This window comes from Capra hircus, chromosome 5 (genome assembly GCF_001704415.2).
Source record: "Capra hircus breed San Clemente chromosome 5, ASM170441v1, whole genome shotgun sequence".
Taxonomy (NCBI): Eukaryota; Metazoa; Chordata; class Mammalia; order Artiodactyla; family Bovidae; genus Capra; species Capra hircus.
This window is the reverse complement of record NC_030812.1, coordinates 118,930,612-118,946,859: the sequence shown is the minus strand read 5'-3', so window position 1 is coordinate 118,946,859 and position 16,248 is coordinate 118,930,612. Positions and strand designations below refer to the sequence as shown.

General features: G+C 61.5%; 1 protein-coding gene across 5 annotated transcripts in view; it reads right to left on the bottom strand.

The window, feature by feature from the left end:
* Positions 1-16,248, bottom strand: part of SHANK3 (SH3 and multiple ankyrin repeat domains 3) — a 49,669-nt gene that overhangs the window by 11,364 nt on the left and 22,057 nt on the right. For 4 of the 5 annotated variants that reach the window (XM_018048998.1, XM_018048999.1, XM_018049003.1 and 1 more), the window contains exons 17-21: positions 15,475-15,555; positions 11,668-11,691; positions 7,920-8,050; positions 7,222-7,306; positions 644-2,900 (exon numbers count right to left, since the gene is read on the bottom strand). In XM_018048998.1, coding sequence (XP_017904487.1) covers positions 644-2,900; positions 7,222-7,306; positions 7,920-8,050; positions 11,668-11,691; positions 15,475-15,555 — 2,578 coding nt within the window. The remainder of the gene's footprint in view (positions 1-643; positions 2,901-7,221; positions 7,307-7,919; positions 8,051-11,667; positions 11,692-15,474; positions 15,556-16,248) is intronic. The other variant, XM_018049000.1, reaches the window with a different exon arrangement.

Here is a 16,248-nt window from a genome sequence, read left to right as displayed (position 1 = left end):
TGCACTCTGAAAATCACGAACAGGAATCGGTATTTGAGGGACTCTGAGGCAGTGCTGAGAGAAATGTTTCTGGGGCAAAAAACAGGAAATTGGTGGTGGGTATTAGGAGGAAAAGGATCCAGTGTACTCTAAGTTTTCAAAGGAAGTGAGGAAAGATGGTACCAACTGCATGGGACAGCCACACGGCCACAAAGAGGATGGGGCGGTGGGTAGCGGTTTGCACAGGGCACCGAGAAGTCCAACAGCTGGGGGTGGGGGGCAGCAGCAACTTTAGAGTGGACCACAGAAGGACCCTTAATGGTAGAGGCACCTATGGTCGAGAGAGAGAGAGAGTCCTCGGGGATCCCCGGGGGCACAGAGCCTCAGGAGGGTGCGGAGGTGCTCACGCCCAGCCTTCACCGCCAGCACCAACAGGGATGCAGAGAAGAACGCCTCTGACATCTCAGGCCCCTGAAAGAGCCTTGGGTCTCAGACAGACGAGGCCAGGTAAAGGACAGAGGCTTGGACAGGAGAGCGCAGGGCGGGGTGGCATGGACAGGTGACAGAGGGGACGGGGTGGGCGGCGGGGGGCAGAGCCACGGAAGGACGGGAGGAGCCCGGGGCGGGGCGGACGGGACCCGACCCTCCCCACTTCCCTGCTCACCGAGCTGCCGCGATGGGAGACTTCTTGGCAGGGTCCAGCAGGCCGCCCAGGCCGCCGGCCGGCTCCTCCCCCAGGGAGCGGGTGTCTTTGTTCAGCTGCTGCAGGCGGGAGCTGAGCTCGGTGATCACAGTCGGCTTGTCGTCTTCAGGCCCAGGGAGCCCCCGGCTCTCGACGGGGTCCCCCCACAGCTTGGACCTTCTCTGGAAGAGGTAGCGAGGGCGAGCAGGCCCGGCAGCAGAGGCCAGCCCGGCGGTGGCGGCGTGGTGCTGCTGGGCCATGAGCTCACTGTCGGAGGACTGCTTCAGCAGCGGGTCCCTGAAGGTCACCGGCCCCTTCCCCAGCGGGGACTTGAGCTTGGGCTTGGGAGGCACTGGTGGCTTCTCGAGTAGAAAAGTATGTCCGTCAGCGAAGGAGGTGTGGGTGTCCGTGAGTTCCCCGCTCTCCGAGCTCAGGGTGGACATGCTGGACACGGTGGAGATGGTGCTTGTGGTCTCCAGGTGGGGGTCGCTGGAGCTGCGCGTGTCGGCCTCCTCCACCCCCGAATCTGCTGCGGACTCCGGCGCGGGCGGCGGCTCGCTGCTCGGCTTCCCTGAGGCCGGGCCTGGCACCGTGGTGGGTGAGGGGCCGGGGCCGGCGAGTGGCGTGGCCAGCAGGACCCCGTTGGCAAACTCTTCGGGAGGCGGCACAAGCCCAATGCGCGCCAGCTCCTCTCTGGTCTCCTCATCGCTGGAGGACAGCTGGGCTGGCGGCAGGTTCACAGCGAATACCAGCTCCGGCTCCTCCTCGGAGCTGCCCTGGCCGGGCCCGGGGTCGGCGGGGGCACTGCCGGGGGGCTGGGCCCGGGGGCTCGGCAGGGGCTCTGCGACCACAGCTGACTGAGTGGGGGCCGGGGCCAGCTCCGGGGTGCCAGGGCGCTGCTCTTCGGCCCCCAGCCCACTGGGCTCGTGCCCATTGCTGGTGGCGTGCACGACAATGAGGCCGGCGGGCCGCTGCAGGGACGTGTCCAGGACGCTGAGGATCATGGACTTCTTGTCCTCCGGAGACTTGCGCTCCTCCCGCGGCGCCTTCTCGGGCTCCCTCCGCGCAGGCACGGGAACCCAGGCTGGGCTCCTGGGGGAGAAGGCTGGCGAGGCCAGAGGCCCTCGCTCCGAGTCCCGGGCCTGCACATCCACAAACAAGGGCCCGGGCCGGTCGGTGTCGGGACTGTGCACAGGTGTAGGGGACCGGGAGGGCACCTGGGAAGCCAGAGCCCGCTCGCGAGCCGCCAGGGCCAGGGCCAAGGGCGAGCTGGGGTCCAGGGGTTTCCCAGTGAGCGGGTGGATGAAAGTGGAGCCGGAAGGCCCAAGGCTCGGGCCGCTGACCAATGGCTTCAGAGCAGAGACTGGGGAGGGCAGCAGCAGGTCGCGGCCGGTGGTGGTGGCGCCAGTTCCCAGAAGGCGCTCGTCGATGGAGCGCGAGGGCTGCAGGGACGGCATGTCTGCGCTCGGAGGGCTGCCCTCGATGGCGCCCACGGACAGGAAAACGCTGGAGCGCCGCCGCTCCTCCAGCCGCCGGTCCTTGCTCGGGGCCGGGCCCCCAAACGCCAGCCCGGGGCCGTCTCCGGGGCCGTAGTCGAGGCCGCTGGGCCGAGGCCCGCGGTGCGTCGGGGAGGGCTCCCTGGCGAAGCTGCCGACGACCGGGCCGGGGCTGCCCACGGCCAAGGCCGCGCGCTCCTGCGCATCCTCCACCTGCAGCTGCTTCACCAGCGGGCTCTTGCGGCGCTGAGGTTTGGACGGCGCGAAGAGGCTGGCGCTGAAGGCGCCCAGGTTGGCGTAGGGGCTGTCGGGGCCCGGCGGCCGAGGCCGCCGCTTGGGTCGCTCCGGTGGGGTGGCCGCTGGCGGGGGCCGAGCGGCGTCGGCCGCCTCGGGCGCCGAGTCCTGGAGGATGATCATGGAGCGCGCGCGCTTCTGCCGCTCCGGGTAAGGCAGCGGGCCCAGGCCCGCGCCGGAGTCATACAGGCCCGGGGCGCCCGCGCCCAGGCGCGCCTCCAGGCCGGGTTTGAAGCTGGAGCGCACGGTGTCGTAGGCGCGGCCCGGAGGCGGCGGCGGTGGAGAGAAGGTGGGGGGCGGCCCAGAGTCGAAGTAGTAGGGGGCGGGAGGGGGCGGCGGCGCGGTCTGCGGAGGGGGCGGGATGCCACGGCCCTCGCGCACCGTGTCCTGCATCGACGTGCTCCTCGGGAAGCGCCCCTCCAGCAGGGACGCCAGCTTCTCATCCTCCCCTGCAGACAGAGGCTCTGGTGAGCCCAGCCCTGGCACTGAGGGCCAGGGCCTGCGAGGAGGCCCCTCTGGACCCGGGCGCCTGCCCTCCCCCAACCCCCGGGGGCAGCCCAGGTCCCAGGCACAAAGGCATCTTCCAAATCTGCTAGAGCTGCTGGCCTGCCCACCAGAGGCTGGAGTCAGGGTGGGTGAGGGCACTAGGGTTACAGAGCAGAGGGAGACACGGGGAGACGTGGAGAGCCCAGGGCAGGGGAGTCTGAGCAAGGTCCTCAGGCTGGACTGGTCCCGGAATGCCAGGCTCTGCACCTCAAGCCGGGCGTCAGGTTGGTAGGGCTCCTGAGGAATGGCGAGAGGGATGGGTTCAAATACAGGGGAGAGGAGGGCCCAGCAGCAGAGGCTCTGAGAGAAGACTGCAACCCTGACCCATGGAGAGGCCCAAAGACAGCAGCCCCCCCCCACCCCCACCCCAGCAGTGGGGACGGAACTGCGGAGAAGGGCGGAGGGTGGTTGGAGCAGGCCTTAGCGCCCAAGATTGAGCAAGGCCTCCTCGTGAGCCACCAGCAGCGGAATAAGCAGGTGTCACTGGGAGGCCCTGGTGGCAACCAGGGTTGAAGGAAGGGAGACGGTCAGATATAAGGGGGAACTCCCCCAAGCAGGAGTGATTCACTGTAGGCAAGGGGACAGCAGGACTGTGGCCAGGAAGAGAGAGCTGAGGCCCGGGTGAGTGGTGCTCTGGGAAGAGACAGGTCCAGAGAGGCCCCATCCTAGCAACTGATGGGCACTGGGCTGGGGGGGCCGCCAGGAGGTCGTGCCATAGCCCTTCTTGTTGTCCAGTCACTGCGTCGTGTCTAGCTCTTTGTGACCCCATGAACTGCCGTAGCCCTAGTGGCAGAAATTCAGGAAGGCTGGGCAGAGGAGGGATGGCAGGCTGAGCACGTGACCCACGTTTCAGCCTGACTCCTGACTGGCTGTGTAAGCCTACGCCAGGCCCTGAGCCCCTCGATGCCCCCGTTCTCTCGTGGACAACACAGAGTTAAAATGAACCCTACCTCCTGCCTCACTCTGGTGTCATTAGGGTCTGTGCAAGAGCAGGGCTGGAGCACGCAGGGCTGCCCCTGTCCTGCCGCCTCGCTAGAACCTGGCGGGGCCTCCCGGGTGCCCCGGGTGCAGTGTGGACAGCTGGGCCGCAGGCGCGCTCCGTTAGGCCGCAGGCGACAAACAGCCCAGGCCACGGAGAGCAGACGAGCGGCCCCTTAGAGCCAACGCACAGGGCTCTGGGAAGACTGCTTGCGGATCTACACCTGGCCTGGCTCAGGGCTTGGCCGCGTTCCCATGCAGACTGCCTGTCCCCACCCACCGCCCCCTCTGCCGCCATGGCGCTACCAGTCCACCCACACAGTGCTGCCCGCCGGTGTCTGCGGAGCAGCACAGCCCGGGGCCCGTGGTGGGGCTGGGGGCCTCTGGTGCGGTAAGACTTGAATCCCACTCCTGCCAGTTACTGTCGGATGTCTCTTCACCTCCTGACACCTCAGTGTCCTCACCTCCGGAGCCCTGTCCCCTCCCACGGAAGTGTGATGTGGAGCCGTTTCAAGCTTTTAGCACAGGGCTGAGCACCCAGAAGCACCCGAGGAAGGCAGCTACGGTCGTCATCAGCATCATCATTTTTAGGTCTGCCTTCCACCCCCACTGCTGGACACAGATTCTGGGCCAGGTTTGGCCTGGGTCTCCTCCCCGCCACATTTCCTGCGCGGCATATAAACGCAGCTCAACACCCACCAGCTTGTGCGCGAGCTGGAACCACGCGGGACAAGCTCGTGCTCCTGGAGGATGCAGGAGGCTTGGCACACCGCACTCCAAGGCAGGGTGAAGACAAGCCACTTGCCTTGGGGTGAAAATGGGACTCTGTTCTGATGCAGAGCAGGTGGGGCCCTCTGCCCAAAAAATAACCGTGGGCATTTCTCCAGCACTTTCTGTGCACCAGCCTCAAGATGCGGGACCTACAGCTACTATCAGCATGTGACTGCAGCCCGCTGGGTGAACCTCAGGGTGGCCTTAGGAGGTAGGTACTAGATGGTCCTCATGTTTACGGGTCAGGTCCCTGCATTTCAAGGACTGAGATGTGTGGCAAGGGTCACATAGACAGGACAAGGGGTGAGGAGCCCCAGAGTCTTGACACCTCGATCAGCATTCAAGTGACTGACAGGTGGCAGGCTAGGGCATGGAGGACGAAAGACACGCTCCCTGTGGACGGAGCCCAGGAGTGTCCGGGAAGGGAAACACTGGCAACCTCCCCTGAGCGGCTCACAGCCTGAGGACAGGCGCTTAGGCCTGGACCCGCGGGGGTCAGTGCTGGGACTGGGCGGGGCTGAGGGACAGGCCATCCGGAGAGAGTGGCGGCGGGTGGCTAACAGTGCGTGTGGAGCCAAGTCAGAAGGGGACAGAGACAAACATCCCCAGATGAAGCAGCAGAGGATGGCCCAGGGCCCCGCGGCCCCGCAGAGCCCACAGAGGAGCAACTCCAGGGATGCAGGGTGACCTCTAAGCTGCAGAAAGGCCCCTCTGGCGAGAGAGGCGGACTAGAGGGTAAACAGAGGGTGAAGCTGGGGCAGGCGGTCACAGGGAGACCCAAGCTGGGGCTTCAGAGACTGAGGCACAGGACAGTGAGGCCTGGCCAGGTAGGGCTGCAAGGTGTGTGAGGAAGCACACCACTCCTAATTTGGTGGGGCAGCCAGCACATAAGGAGGAAACTAGAATGCCCAGGGCTTAGGCCAGGGGGGTGAGGGGGACGTGCTTCTTGGCTCCAAAATAGCTGCAGTCACCTGTGCCCCCTTCCCCAGCCTTCCACCTAGAGAAATGACCGTAGCAGTCTCTGAAGGACCACTGCTGTCAGCAACTCACCCCATTATCTCCCGGAAACCCCCAGGCGTCCTGCCTGTCTGAACCCCCACACACACTCCCCAGCCTTCCTGTCACCCAAGCGTGGCTGGTCCTCCCCAGCAGATATGCCTGCATTCCCACCGTGCAACTGCTGAGCTGAGCTGTCTGCAGACAGGTCCCCTCCCCCAACCGAGTCCCCAGACCCTGCCCAGAATCAGCACAGAGTGTGTGCTCATCAGCAGGGCCTTGGGGTGAGTAAGAGATTGGGTTTGCAATCAGTCTGCAGCTGATTGGCCAGATGAGTGAACAGAAGGCAGGCAAGGCAGCTGTGTGACCTGGGCCAGGTCATTTTCCCCCTTTGCCTCAGTTTCCTCATCTGCAATCCAGAGGTGCTGATGGTGTTATCTCAGGAAAGCTACTGTACGTGTTAAATGGACCGCGCATGTAAGCACATGCTGGAGCAAGCACTGATGAGGCATTTCCTCTGCTGGGCATCGGGCACACAGGAATTAAGGCATGGACAGGCAGAAAGGTCAGCCGGTGAACAGATGGACAGAAAACTGGACGTGTCTGTGGGTGGACGGATGGACAGGTGGGGAGGTTAGGGGGCCCAGATGCCGAGAGGGAGGGATGGTAGGGAGGGCTTCTTAGATGATCCAGCCCGGGGTCAGGAGAGGAGGTGGCCAAGGGTGACGGGAAATGAGGACCCACAGGTTTAGGTGCCGAAGGCAAAGAGGCTGACACAGCCTCGAGAAAGATCCACGTCCCGCAGGGGAGAGATGGAGACTGAGAACCGAGGGGAAAACGGCAACTGTCCTCGAAGTCCTAGAGGGGAAAGCTTCAAGGAGGAGGGAGCAGGAAAGTCAAGTGTGTCCCCTGGGAGGAATCCCCTGGTGGGAACAATTTCAGTTTTAAATATGGACAAAGCTGGCCTGCCCCAGGCCAAGAGGCAGGTGGGGAGACAGCAAGTAGGGGGACTTCTGCAGAAAACTGCCTGTGAAGGAGAGGAGGGGCGTAGAGACTTAGCTGGAGTGCTGGAGAGGGGAGGGGGCAGGTTCAAGGGCAGAGCAGCGTTAGCATCAGAAGTGTGGCGTGCTGGGCTGCAGGGCACAGCCAGGCAGGGCACGGGAGAGCCAGGGGCGGGGACGCCGGCATCTGTGAGAGGGCAGGACCGGGGTGCCCACCGGCAGGGAGGGACGGGGAGAAGCCTCAGGGGGATCTTTCAGCAAAGTATCTCTTGGTTGGGTGAAGGACTGACATCCCCTCGCCCCCATATATGTCCACAAACAAATGAGATTCCTGGGCTGCCGCCAGGGAGGGGCAGGACTCGGAGAGAAACTGCCGACCTCAGTTGAAGGGTGGGGAGAGACAGGGGCCTCCAGCCCGGCACCCACTCCACCCCCAACCCAGTCCTCCAGCCCCATGCAGCCCCCAGCCCAGCCGTACCTACAGACTTGGTCCGTGGAATCCCCTTCCGCAGGGAGCCTGGCAGCTTCTCCGGGCCTGGGAGGCCCTGGCGCTCAAACAGTGACTGTGAGAGTTGGGGGGGCAGGGGTGTATGGAGGCTCCAGAGCACCAGGGCCCCTAGTTCCCCATCCAGCCCCACCCATCCTCCTCCTAAGCCTGAGATCAGACCCTCCATGTGCTAATTCCAGCAGCCCTGGTGCCCACGGTGGCTGACACAGAAGCCAGACCCAGGTCCTGCCTCCAAGGAGCAGGGGCAGAGCTCTGGGACCCAGGCAGCCCTGGGCAGGGTTCTTCCAGACAGGGACAGAGCAGGCAGGCAGGGGGCCTCGGTGAGGCGGAGGGGGGTGGGTGGCAACAGCCCAGAAGTGGGCGGTGGGAAACAGAGGCACACCATGCTGTGGCCTCAGCTGGGCTGGGGTCCTTGCTCCAGGGGGCACAGAGCCTGCCAAAGGCAGGAGGCATCGAGTGAGCACTCAGCACGCGTTGAACTGTGGCTGTTCTGGGGGCTCAGATGGCCCCCAGTGTCTTCGGAAGAGGCTTTGGGGTCCTTCACCCCCACCCCTGAAGAGTGGAGTCCAAATGAGGGACCCTCACGCTCCACATGCACAAGCGATGGGGAGGGGATGCAGGCCCCGTGCCCCCCCACGCCCCTGCCCCCAGCTGCCAGGCAGGCTCACGCTGATCTCAGCGGGGGTGATCCTCCGGCTGGTGGGCCGCTGCTTGACGGTGGCTGCCCTTGAGTCCGCGTCCGCGATGTCGGGCCTCAGTGCCGGCTCTGCGGCGGCCGCCAGGATCTCGTCCGGCCTCTCTGCACAGCCAGAGAGGTGCTGCCTCAGCCACAGGGCCCCTGAGCCTGCGACAGCCCCCTGCAGCCCCAGACCCAGCCTCCCACAAAGCTGGTCCTCCCGGGGCTGCTGACAGAGGCCGCCCAGCCCGGCTCGGCCCTCACTCCCCAAGGCATGCGTTCCTAATCTAAGACAGGAGGCCTGAGACTCGTGTCCCACCCAAGCCCCGCACATGCCAGAACCAGCCGCCACTCCAGCCTGGCCTCTCCCCTCAGGGAGGCTCCAGGTGACCCCGTGAACACGGCTCCAGGAAAGCCTGGCTGGCCATGAGGGGGAGACCCATGGCAGGGGCAAGACTGTTCAGAGGCAGAGACTTCCTGAGCTTCCCAGTTTCCCACTGCCCTTTCGTTATTCCCGTCTGTACCCTCACTGCACCGAGGCAGGCAGCAGCTCCAGAACAGACCCTGGTGCATAGCCAGCGTCCATAAAGAGTGTGCATAAACCAAAACCAGGGTGGGGGTAGGGAGTGGTTCACTGCCCCAGGCTAGAGACCTAAAGCATAGCTGTAGCAGATAAGGAGGCCCCAGAACCTACGGCTGGAAAAGGCAGCGCCAACTAGGGTGGGAGGTGCTAAGAAGAGGCCACTGGGAGAGGCAATGCTGAGGGGCTTCCAGCAGCCCCTCAGAAAGCTGCCCCAGAAGCTAGGAGGGAGAAGGACCAGCCTGGGGCTGAGGCCTAAACCAGATGCCCTCGGGAGGCATTCTTTTCAAATCTGTTATGAAAGAAAACCTTTGCTTGCTTGTTTCTCTTAAAGCTATTTAATATTTTGGAAAGCAGTAGTTTTGATGAACAACATGACTTGGAGATTCTGTTAAACAAGTGTGTCTGGATGACAGGAGAGGGTCCACTTAGGGCTAGCAAGCGGGACACAGCAGACGGGGAGGCAGCCCCACTGTCTGCCCGGCTGCCCCCTGGCCTGGCTGTCCGTAGCCCCACTGCGACCCACCTGTCACTCAGCCACCAACCCCCCCCGAGCCCCACCCCCCATACAGGAGCACACATCTGGTTACGCCTAGTACCCTGATGCCCGCAGTGTCCCAGCGGGAGCGCGGTGGTCAGCCACGACACCTCCTCCCAGCACTGCTCAGCAACTGCCACAGGGGCGGAAATAAACTCCTCCGAGATGTCCAGCTCCATCCTGTATACTGACTGTCCTGACCTAGTCTCTTTGTGACTTGATTTCCTGATCTGATAAAACAGACATAAAAAGGTGCCCGCTTCAGCGTCTGCTGTGAGAAGCAGCACACTCGGCCAAAGGGCTGCAGCTGTGTCTGGCTCAAGGCAAGCACTAAGGACACACTTTCTACAACCCTTCTTGTCTCTGCACCTCACCTCCCCAGACAGCCCGTGGGGAGAAGAGAGCAAACAGCCATCCGTGCCTGCATGTCCTGAGCATCCAACCTAGGCCCCAAATACACGGCAGTTCAACAAATGCTGGAGTCACCAGCAAAACACACTTTTATCTGCAGACCAGGCCACTTGGCCTGTGCACAGCTCTCAGCAACCCCAGGGGCAGTGGGGATCAGAGGGGCCTTCCTTTTGCTTCTAGAATGAGATGAGTGATCTCCCTTTGGAAGCTGAATCCCCATCACCACCATTTGCTAAGTCACTTGTGGCTCAGCTGGTAAAGAATCCAGCTGCAATGTGGGAGACCTGGGTTCGATCCCTGGGTTGGGAAGATCCTCTGGACAAGCGAACGGCTACCCACTCCAGTGTTCTGGCCTGGAGAATCCCATGGACTATACAGTCCATGGGTCGCAAAGAGTCGGACACGACTGAGCAACTTTCACTTTCACTTTTCACTTGGTGACTTCCAGCGTGAGAAGAGAGTACATGATTCCTCTCATCCTGCAGCAGCCACAGGCAGAGGATACAGCTACTGTCTCCACTTCACCAGCAAGAATCTGAAGCTCTGGGGAGAGGAGCTGCCCCAAATCACAGATCCAATAAGAGACCAGACTTCACAACCAGATTATCCAGAAACCGCAGGCAGAACGACATGACCAGAGAGAAAATGCTTCCATGTGCCACACAGGGTGCACACCCACCTGAGCTGGGATCTACCGGCTGCATCTCTAGGTCCAGAAGAACTCAGTTCCAGAGACACAAAGCAAGCTAGCAAAGCAAAATCACCGCTGGCCACCAGCAAGGGGGCCTGAGGCCAGACAAGACTTATTTTCCAAAGGAAAAGAACCAGGAATTCTGCAAACTACAAGCTGGTGAGGTTGACCACAATCCCCAACAAAACGAGAAAAAAATATATTCTTAAGTAAATTACTTTAGAGTCTTAAAGAAAGAAGAAACGAAGGCCATCAGGAAGCAGGCCTGGGGCCCTGGAACTGCTCAGTCCCACTGCCCGCAGCCACACCAGGTGTGGGGGCCAGACACGGCAGGGACGCAGCTGGGGATGCACCTCTCTGGACCAGAACACGAGAGGGGATGAGGGGCCTTCAGGGGCGACGAATAGCCACCACGTCCCCTACAACCGGAAGCAGCACACGGGCCGCCGCAGAGCGCCCTGGGAGCCCCGCTAATGAGCTGAGGGCAGAACCAAAGCATTCCCAGCAGAGCGTCTGTGTCTGCCTCAAAGGTGCGAAGAAAAGTGTCCCCAGAGGAGACTGAGTCATCTGCTTTCTACCTGAAAAGACCCTGAGGGAAGCACTTCACCTGGGACTGGGCAAGGACTGGGAAAGTTCAGAGGCAAGCTCGCTGGTCACACGGGGAACCTGGGCTGAGGCAGGAGTGTGCCCCAAGCACAGGGAACGCCCAGCAGACCCAGGAATGGGGGGGGGACCAGGCACAAACGAGTCGGGACACACACAGCCAAGCCCTCGCAGGCTCCCATCCGGCGTGCACGGCCGCGCAGCAGACAGGCCCACGGCCACCTGACAGGTGGGGCCAGCAGACGCGGGAACTCAGCACCCAGGCCCAGCCTCTCTCCGCCCATGGATGCTGTGCCCGGGGCAGCCAGGCCAGACACATGGGTGTGCAGGAAGGAGGCTCAAAGGATGGGGGGGCAGCCTGACGGGAAGAACGGGGTGCTGAAGGCCACCCAGCCGCGGGGCCCAGATCCCTGCCCTGAAAGGATGTCAGCACTCGCCTGAACCCCATGACAGGCCAGGGCAGAAACAGAACCCACGCACCAGCCACAGGAGTCCCAGAAAAGAACCCAGGCCCCCGCCCCCACCGGCCCAGCCACTCTGTGCCCCAGAGAGCTCCTCAGCTGGCCCCCCTGGAGCCCCTCCTCCGCTCCAGGCCTGGCACAGCCTGTGGCTTCCCCTGGGGGGCTCTTCTAGCCCTATCTCAGACTCCCACGCCCTCACACCGCCGCCCAGCCCGCCCAAGCCCCCAGGGCCTGTGGCTACACTCACCAGCCCAGCCCAGCCCATCTGACCCTTCCCAGGTCTTTCTACTGTGCCCCTAAACAGGAGGGTACAGCACAGGCCTCCAGACCCCCTGACTCGACACACCAGGGCAGGCACACACTGGGGCAATCACGTGGGGCCGCTGGGGCAATCACGTGCGGGGGCCCCACCAGGGGTCAGGCAAAGCTGGGCCTGGGGCACAGCAGATGACTCACCCCCTTTTCTTCTCCGAATGGAGGCTTGCAATCAAGAAACAGAGTAAATGGGGTGAGAGGCAGACTTCGTCCCTCGGCACCTGGGCTCCACCCCCGACTGCCACCCTCCTCCCCCACCCCAGGCTGTATCCCCGTCAGGTTGTGAGTGGCACTTCCACCCAAATGCCGAGCTGGTACAGGAAATTCAAGGTGGGAACACAAGCAGGGACAGTGCCGTGTGCATGCACACACACGCTCACACACACATGCTTGTGCACCTCCACACACACATGCAGACGTGCGCACGTGGATGCACGACTCAGTCGTATTTGGCTGAATCAAACGTTTGTTCAGAGAAGAGGCCGAACCTCATAGAAACCCACTTCAGAGACCATCAGTGGTGCAAGGGTCGCCCATGAGCATTGCTGAAGTATGTTTCCAAAACAGGCAGGTCAGTGTGTCTGCCGGACCATGGCCAGTCAGGAAGCACCCCCGGCACGGCAGCTGCCCTGACAGTCTCATCCCAAAAGAGAAAGGAACCCAGCAGTTCCAGGCTTCTTATGAGAAAGAGGATGAACCGGAGGTGCTCTGGCCCCTCGGGGCCCCTCTGGCCTCTACTGCCCCAGGATGCCCGTGGCCGGAGCTACGCGCTGAGCACGCAGTGACTGAGAGGTCCTGCCCGGCCCCCACCTCCCCCTCCTCGCTTCTTCTCACAGGAGAGTCCCTACCCAACCCCTTCCTCTCAGCCCAACTTCCGCCAGCCTCCTCAGCCCCCTCTGCTGGGACACCACCCCTAGGACACACCTCCCTTCCTCTTCCTCCTGAGGACCCTGTGAACAGCAAGGCGCCACCTGGCCTGAGCCCCATCCTGGCCACCTGCTGCTTCTGTGGCCTCATATTTTCATTTTTTCCCACACGTTCAGGTCCTCGTCTCGATAGACTGCAGGACACCTAAGGGCCCTATCCGCCCTTGATGTTATGACATAAACGTAATGTGTTTATGCTGGCAAGGAACCCGTGGGTCTTATTTCTACCTTTTAAAGGCACAGTGAATCATGGGATGATTGCTTAGGCACCTGAGAAGACCCTGATGCCAGCCTGGCTTTCTCAAACCATATGTGTCAAGAGAAGGTCAGCAAGTGGGCTGGCCCCCCAGAACAACTGTCTCTGGGGGCAGGAGTGGTCTTCCTGTGCTCCTGGCCACCCAGACCCTTCTCACAACAGGGCCACAGGAAGAGCTTGGGTCCAGTTCAGCTAAGACTGCGACCCCCCACTCAGCAGTGTGCACGGAGGCTCTGTGCGAAGCTGTCCCTTCCCTTCCCCACACTCTGTTCAGGAAAAGCTGGTGGAAGGATCTGACCTCAGACCACAAGAGTGGGTCCCTTCCCTCTGGAATACGGGTCTGCGGAGCAACCCTGTCAGAAGGCAGCAGAGGAAACATCCAGACCAGAGAGGAAGGAGGCTCTTCTCCCACGCACTGGTCTCCGCAGACAGAAGCAGCCCAGAAAGCAAAAGGCAGTTCTGTTTCTGCAGGTCAGAGTCCCTGAGTCCCTGGATGACAGGCTGTCCAAGCACCTCTTTGTGCAAAGCGGGAAGGATCCCTTCTGAACATGCAGCTGAACAGGGCCTCTGGCAGGAGACTTCTGGGAACCACCCAGCAGAGCCTAGTGTGGGGTCTAGCGACATCCACTGCTGACTGGCATCGGTCTATCGATCCGTTTGGAGCCTCAATCAGTGAGATGGATCAGCTCCCCATGACTAGTCTCAGACCCCTGTGACCCTGGGGCCCAGACTCCACCCCCCTCTCTCCCTTACTCTTGACTGAGTTTACTGGACACAGAATTCCAGGTGGAAAAGCATTCTGACTCTAGACTTTGAAGTTACTGTCCATCGTCTTCCAGAACCTGCTGCTGCTGACGATGCCTCTGCTGCCAGTCTGACCCCTGTTCCTTTCCAAGTCATCGTGCTCTGGCAGTTAAGATTCTCCCTCTCATCTGTGGTGCCGTGAACTCTTACTACCAGAGGCGGCTCTGTTTTCACTTCACTGCTTCAGACTTAGACTCCTGCAAACTGGGTTCTCATGTCCTTGTTCGATCTCAGAAAGTTCTCAGCCATCTACTCTCCGAATAGTGCCTCTTCCTCAATTTTGTTGCCCTTCCCTCCGGGACCTTATTCAGGCTGCCGGGTTGTCGCCCATGTCCCTTCCCTGCTCTTTGATGATTCCCATCTCCTTACCTTTCTGCGCTGAATTTTGGGCAATCTCAGATTTATCATTCAATTCATAGTTCCTTCCTTCGGGTAGGTCAGTATACTGTTCCCCAGGCATGGATTTTTTAAATCTCAGTGGCTAAACTTTGTTTCAGTAACAGTTCTTTAGGAATCCTCTCAAAATCTGCTTATTTTTCTCACTGTCCTGTTCTTGCCTTATGAGTTCTGTCAAACTTGGTGTTTAAACACCGTGACTTGTCTCTCTCACATTTTTCTATGATCCCTAGCTCTTCTGAGGCTAATTCCAGTTTGGGGCTTGGCTTTAGCTTCTCCACATCTCTCGGGCTTTGTAGCGGCATCAGAGCCCTGATCCCTTGCCCTCAGGATCTGTATCTGTTCCAGGACCTCATGGATTATGGAAGCATCAGCTTCCTCTCACAGTCTTGGCTCTCTTCATTTTTGAGAACTGGGAAATTCCTCTCCCTTCATTTTGAGTTGGCTGTGTATTTTTTAAAGTTTTCTTTATTCAGAATATTTATGGGGAAGACGGTCCTGGCCACGTCAGCTCAATCTGTCTTGGTGGCTGTCCTCTCCACTGAACCAAACTGCAGTCAAGAGCACCTGCTCGGAAGGGGGTGGCTCAGCAAAGGACTGGGTCAGGGGTCAGTCCATGAGGAAAGTGGGAAATAATTTTAGGGGACAGGTAAGGGCTCTTTCTACGGCTGGGGCAGAACCAAGCCTGAGACCAGGGTTGGGGCTCAGTCTAGAACCATGATCAAGGCCCTTCCTGTGCCCAGCACTGGGTCACAGTTCATCTTAGGACCAGAGTCAGGGTCGTCCTATGGCTGGAACCAGACTAGGATTGAGTCCAGATTATAGGGATGGAGCATGTTAGCAGTTATGTATGTTAGACCATGCCATGATGAAGATAGTCACGGTCATACAAGTTAGGGCATGACCACTATTAACTGTCCATAGGTCAGGACGTGGTCATGTATATCTGAAAACGCCAATGATGAGGCTACTGCTGGCCATCCTGGGACTGTGGCCCCCACATGCCCATCAAAGCCCCAACACACTCTTCTTTGCCTCCAGCCACTCGAGGGCCTGGTCCATCACTCTACCAGCAATGTTCCCACGGCCCTGTGAGGTCAGCAGCTCACTGTAACTACCCTGCTTAGCGGATGCATAAGCAGGTGCTAAGAGGGTTAGGGAGGCCCAGACCACACAGTTAGCGCCTGGAGCAAAGCTCAGGGCCCCTCTCCTCACTTGGATGAAATGAAGGAGCAAAGTCACACGGGAGGCGCGGGGGGCCGGGGGCAGCACGCACACATGCAGGCAAGCACACAGGCGGCAGGCCCCGCTCCCCTACCCCAGACCGGGACACCCCAGGTCCGTCTCCAGCCCTGTTACCCTGCCGCTCAGCCCCCAGTCCAGCCACACACTGCCTCCCTCTTCAGCCCAGGTCCCCCCGCTCCAGCACCCACGCATTTACCTCTGACCTATCCATACATCCGTCTGTCCATCCGTCCTCCCTTCTGTCTCTGCCTGAGTCTGGCCAGCTACCCCACCCGGCCCCCCACCCCGGGCTGTCTGCCCCCCACCTGCCCCGCCACTCACCAAGCTCCTCAAGCTCTGCTGTCATGGACTTGGAGCGCAGGGTCAGCGTCGTGCTGGGGGCTCTCTTAGGGGGCGGCGGGGCTGCAAAGAAGAGGGAGGCCTTGGACCTCCTGTCTAGCAGCAGGCAGCGTGGCGTGGCCAGGTGCAGGTGCCACCTGCGCTCCACCGCCTGGATCTCCTCGTACTCCCGGGAGGACGAGTCACACTGAGCCAGGATCTTGTTGAGGCTGCGGCTGGATGCAAACTTCTTCATGGTGCTGGGAGCTCGGCGGGGCTGAAGGTCAGGCTGGGCCAGGGCCGCTGGGGCCTCAGGAGGCGGTCAGGGCCCCTGGGAGCTCACAGGCCAGCCGGCCCCGGCCCGGGACCCAGGCTGCAGTTTCAAGGGCTGAGAGGGGGACCCCAGAGCCATGGGGTGGGGGCTGGGAGGGGTTTCCCGCGAGCCGGGCTCCTGCCGCTCCAGGGCTCCCCCAGGCCCCGGAGGCCACTGCCCCTCTGGGGGCCGGGGTGTGGGCAGCCAGGCCAGGGCCTGGGCAGGGGCGGCGGGCGGCACAGCCCGGGCGGCGCCGGCGCGGGGAGAAGACGCTTTTCCTGTTCCCGCAGGTGCCGCCTCCCCCTTCCCTCCGACAATAAGCGGCGGCGGCGGCGGCAGCGTCAACCTCACAGTTGCCATGGCAACCCCGGCCTCCAGGCAGCTGCTGGCAGCGTTGGGAAGGAGGGCTCTTCCATGCCAGGGGCTGGGGGGCACCGGGAAGGACGGGGCAGGAATCTTAGGAG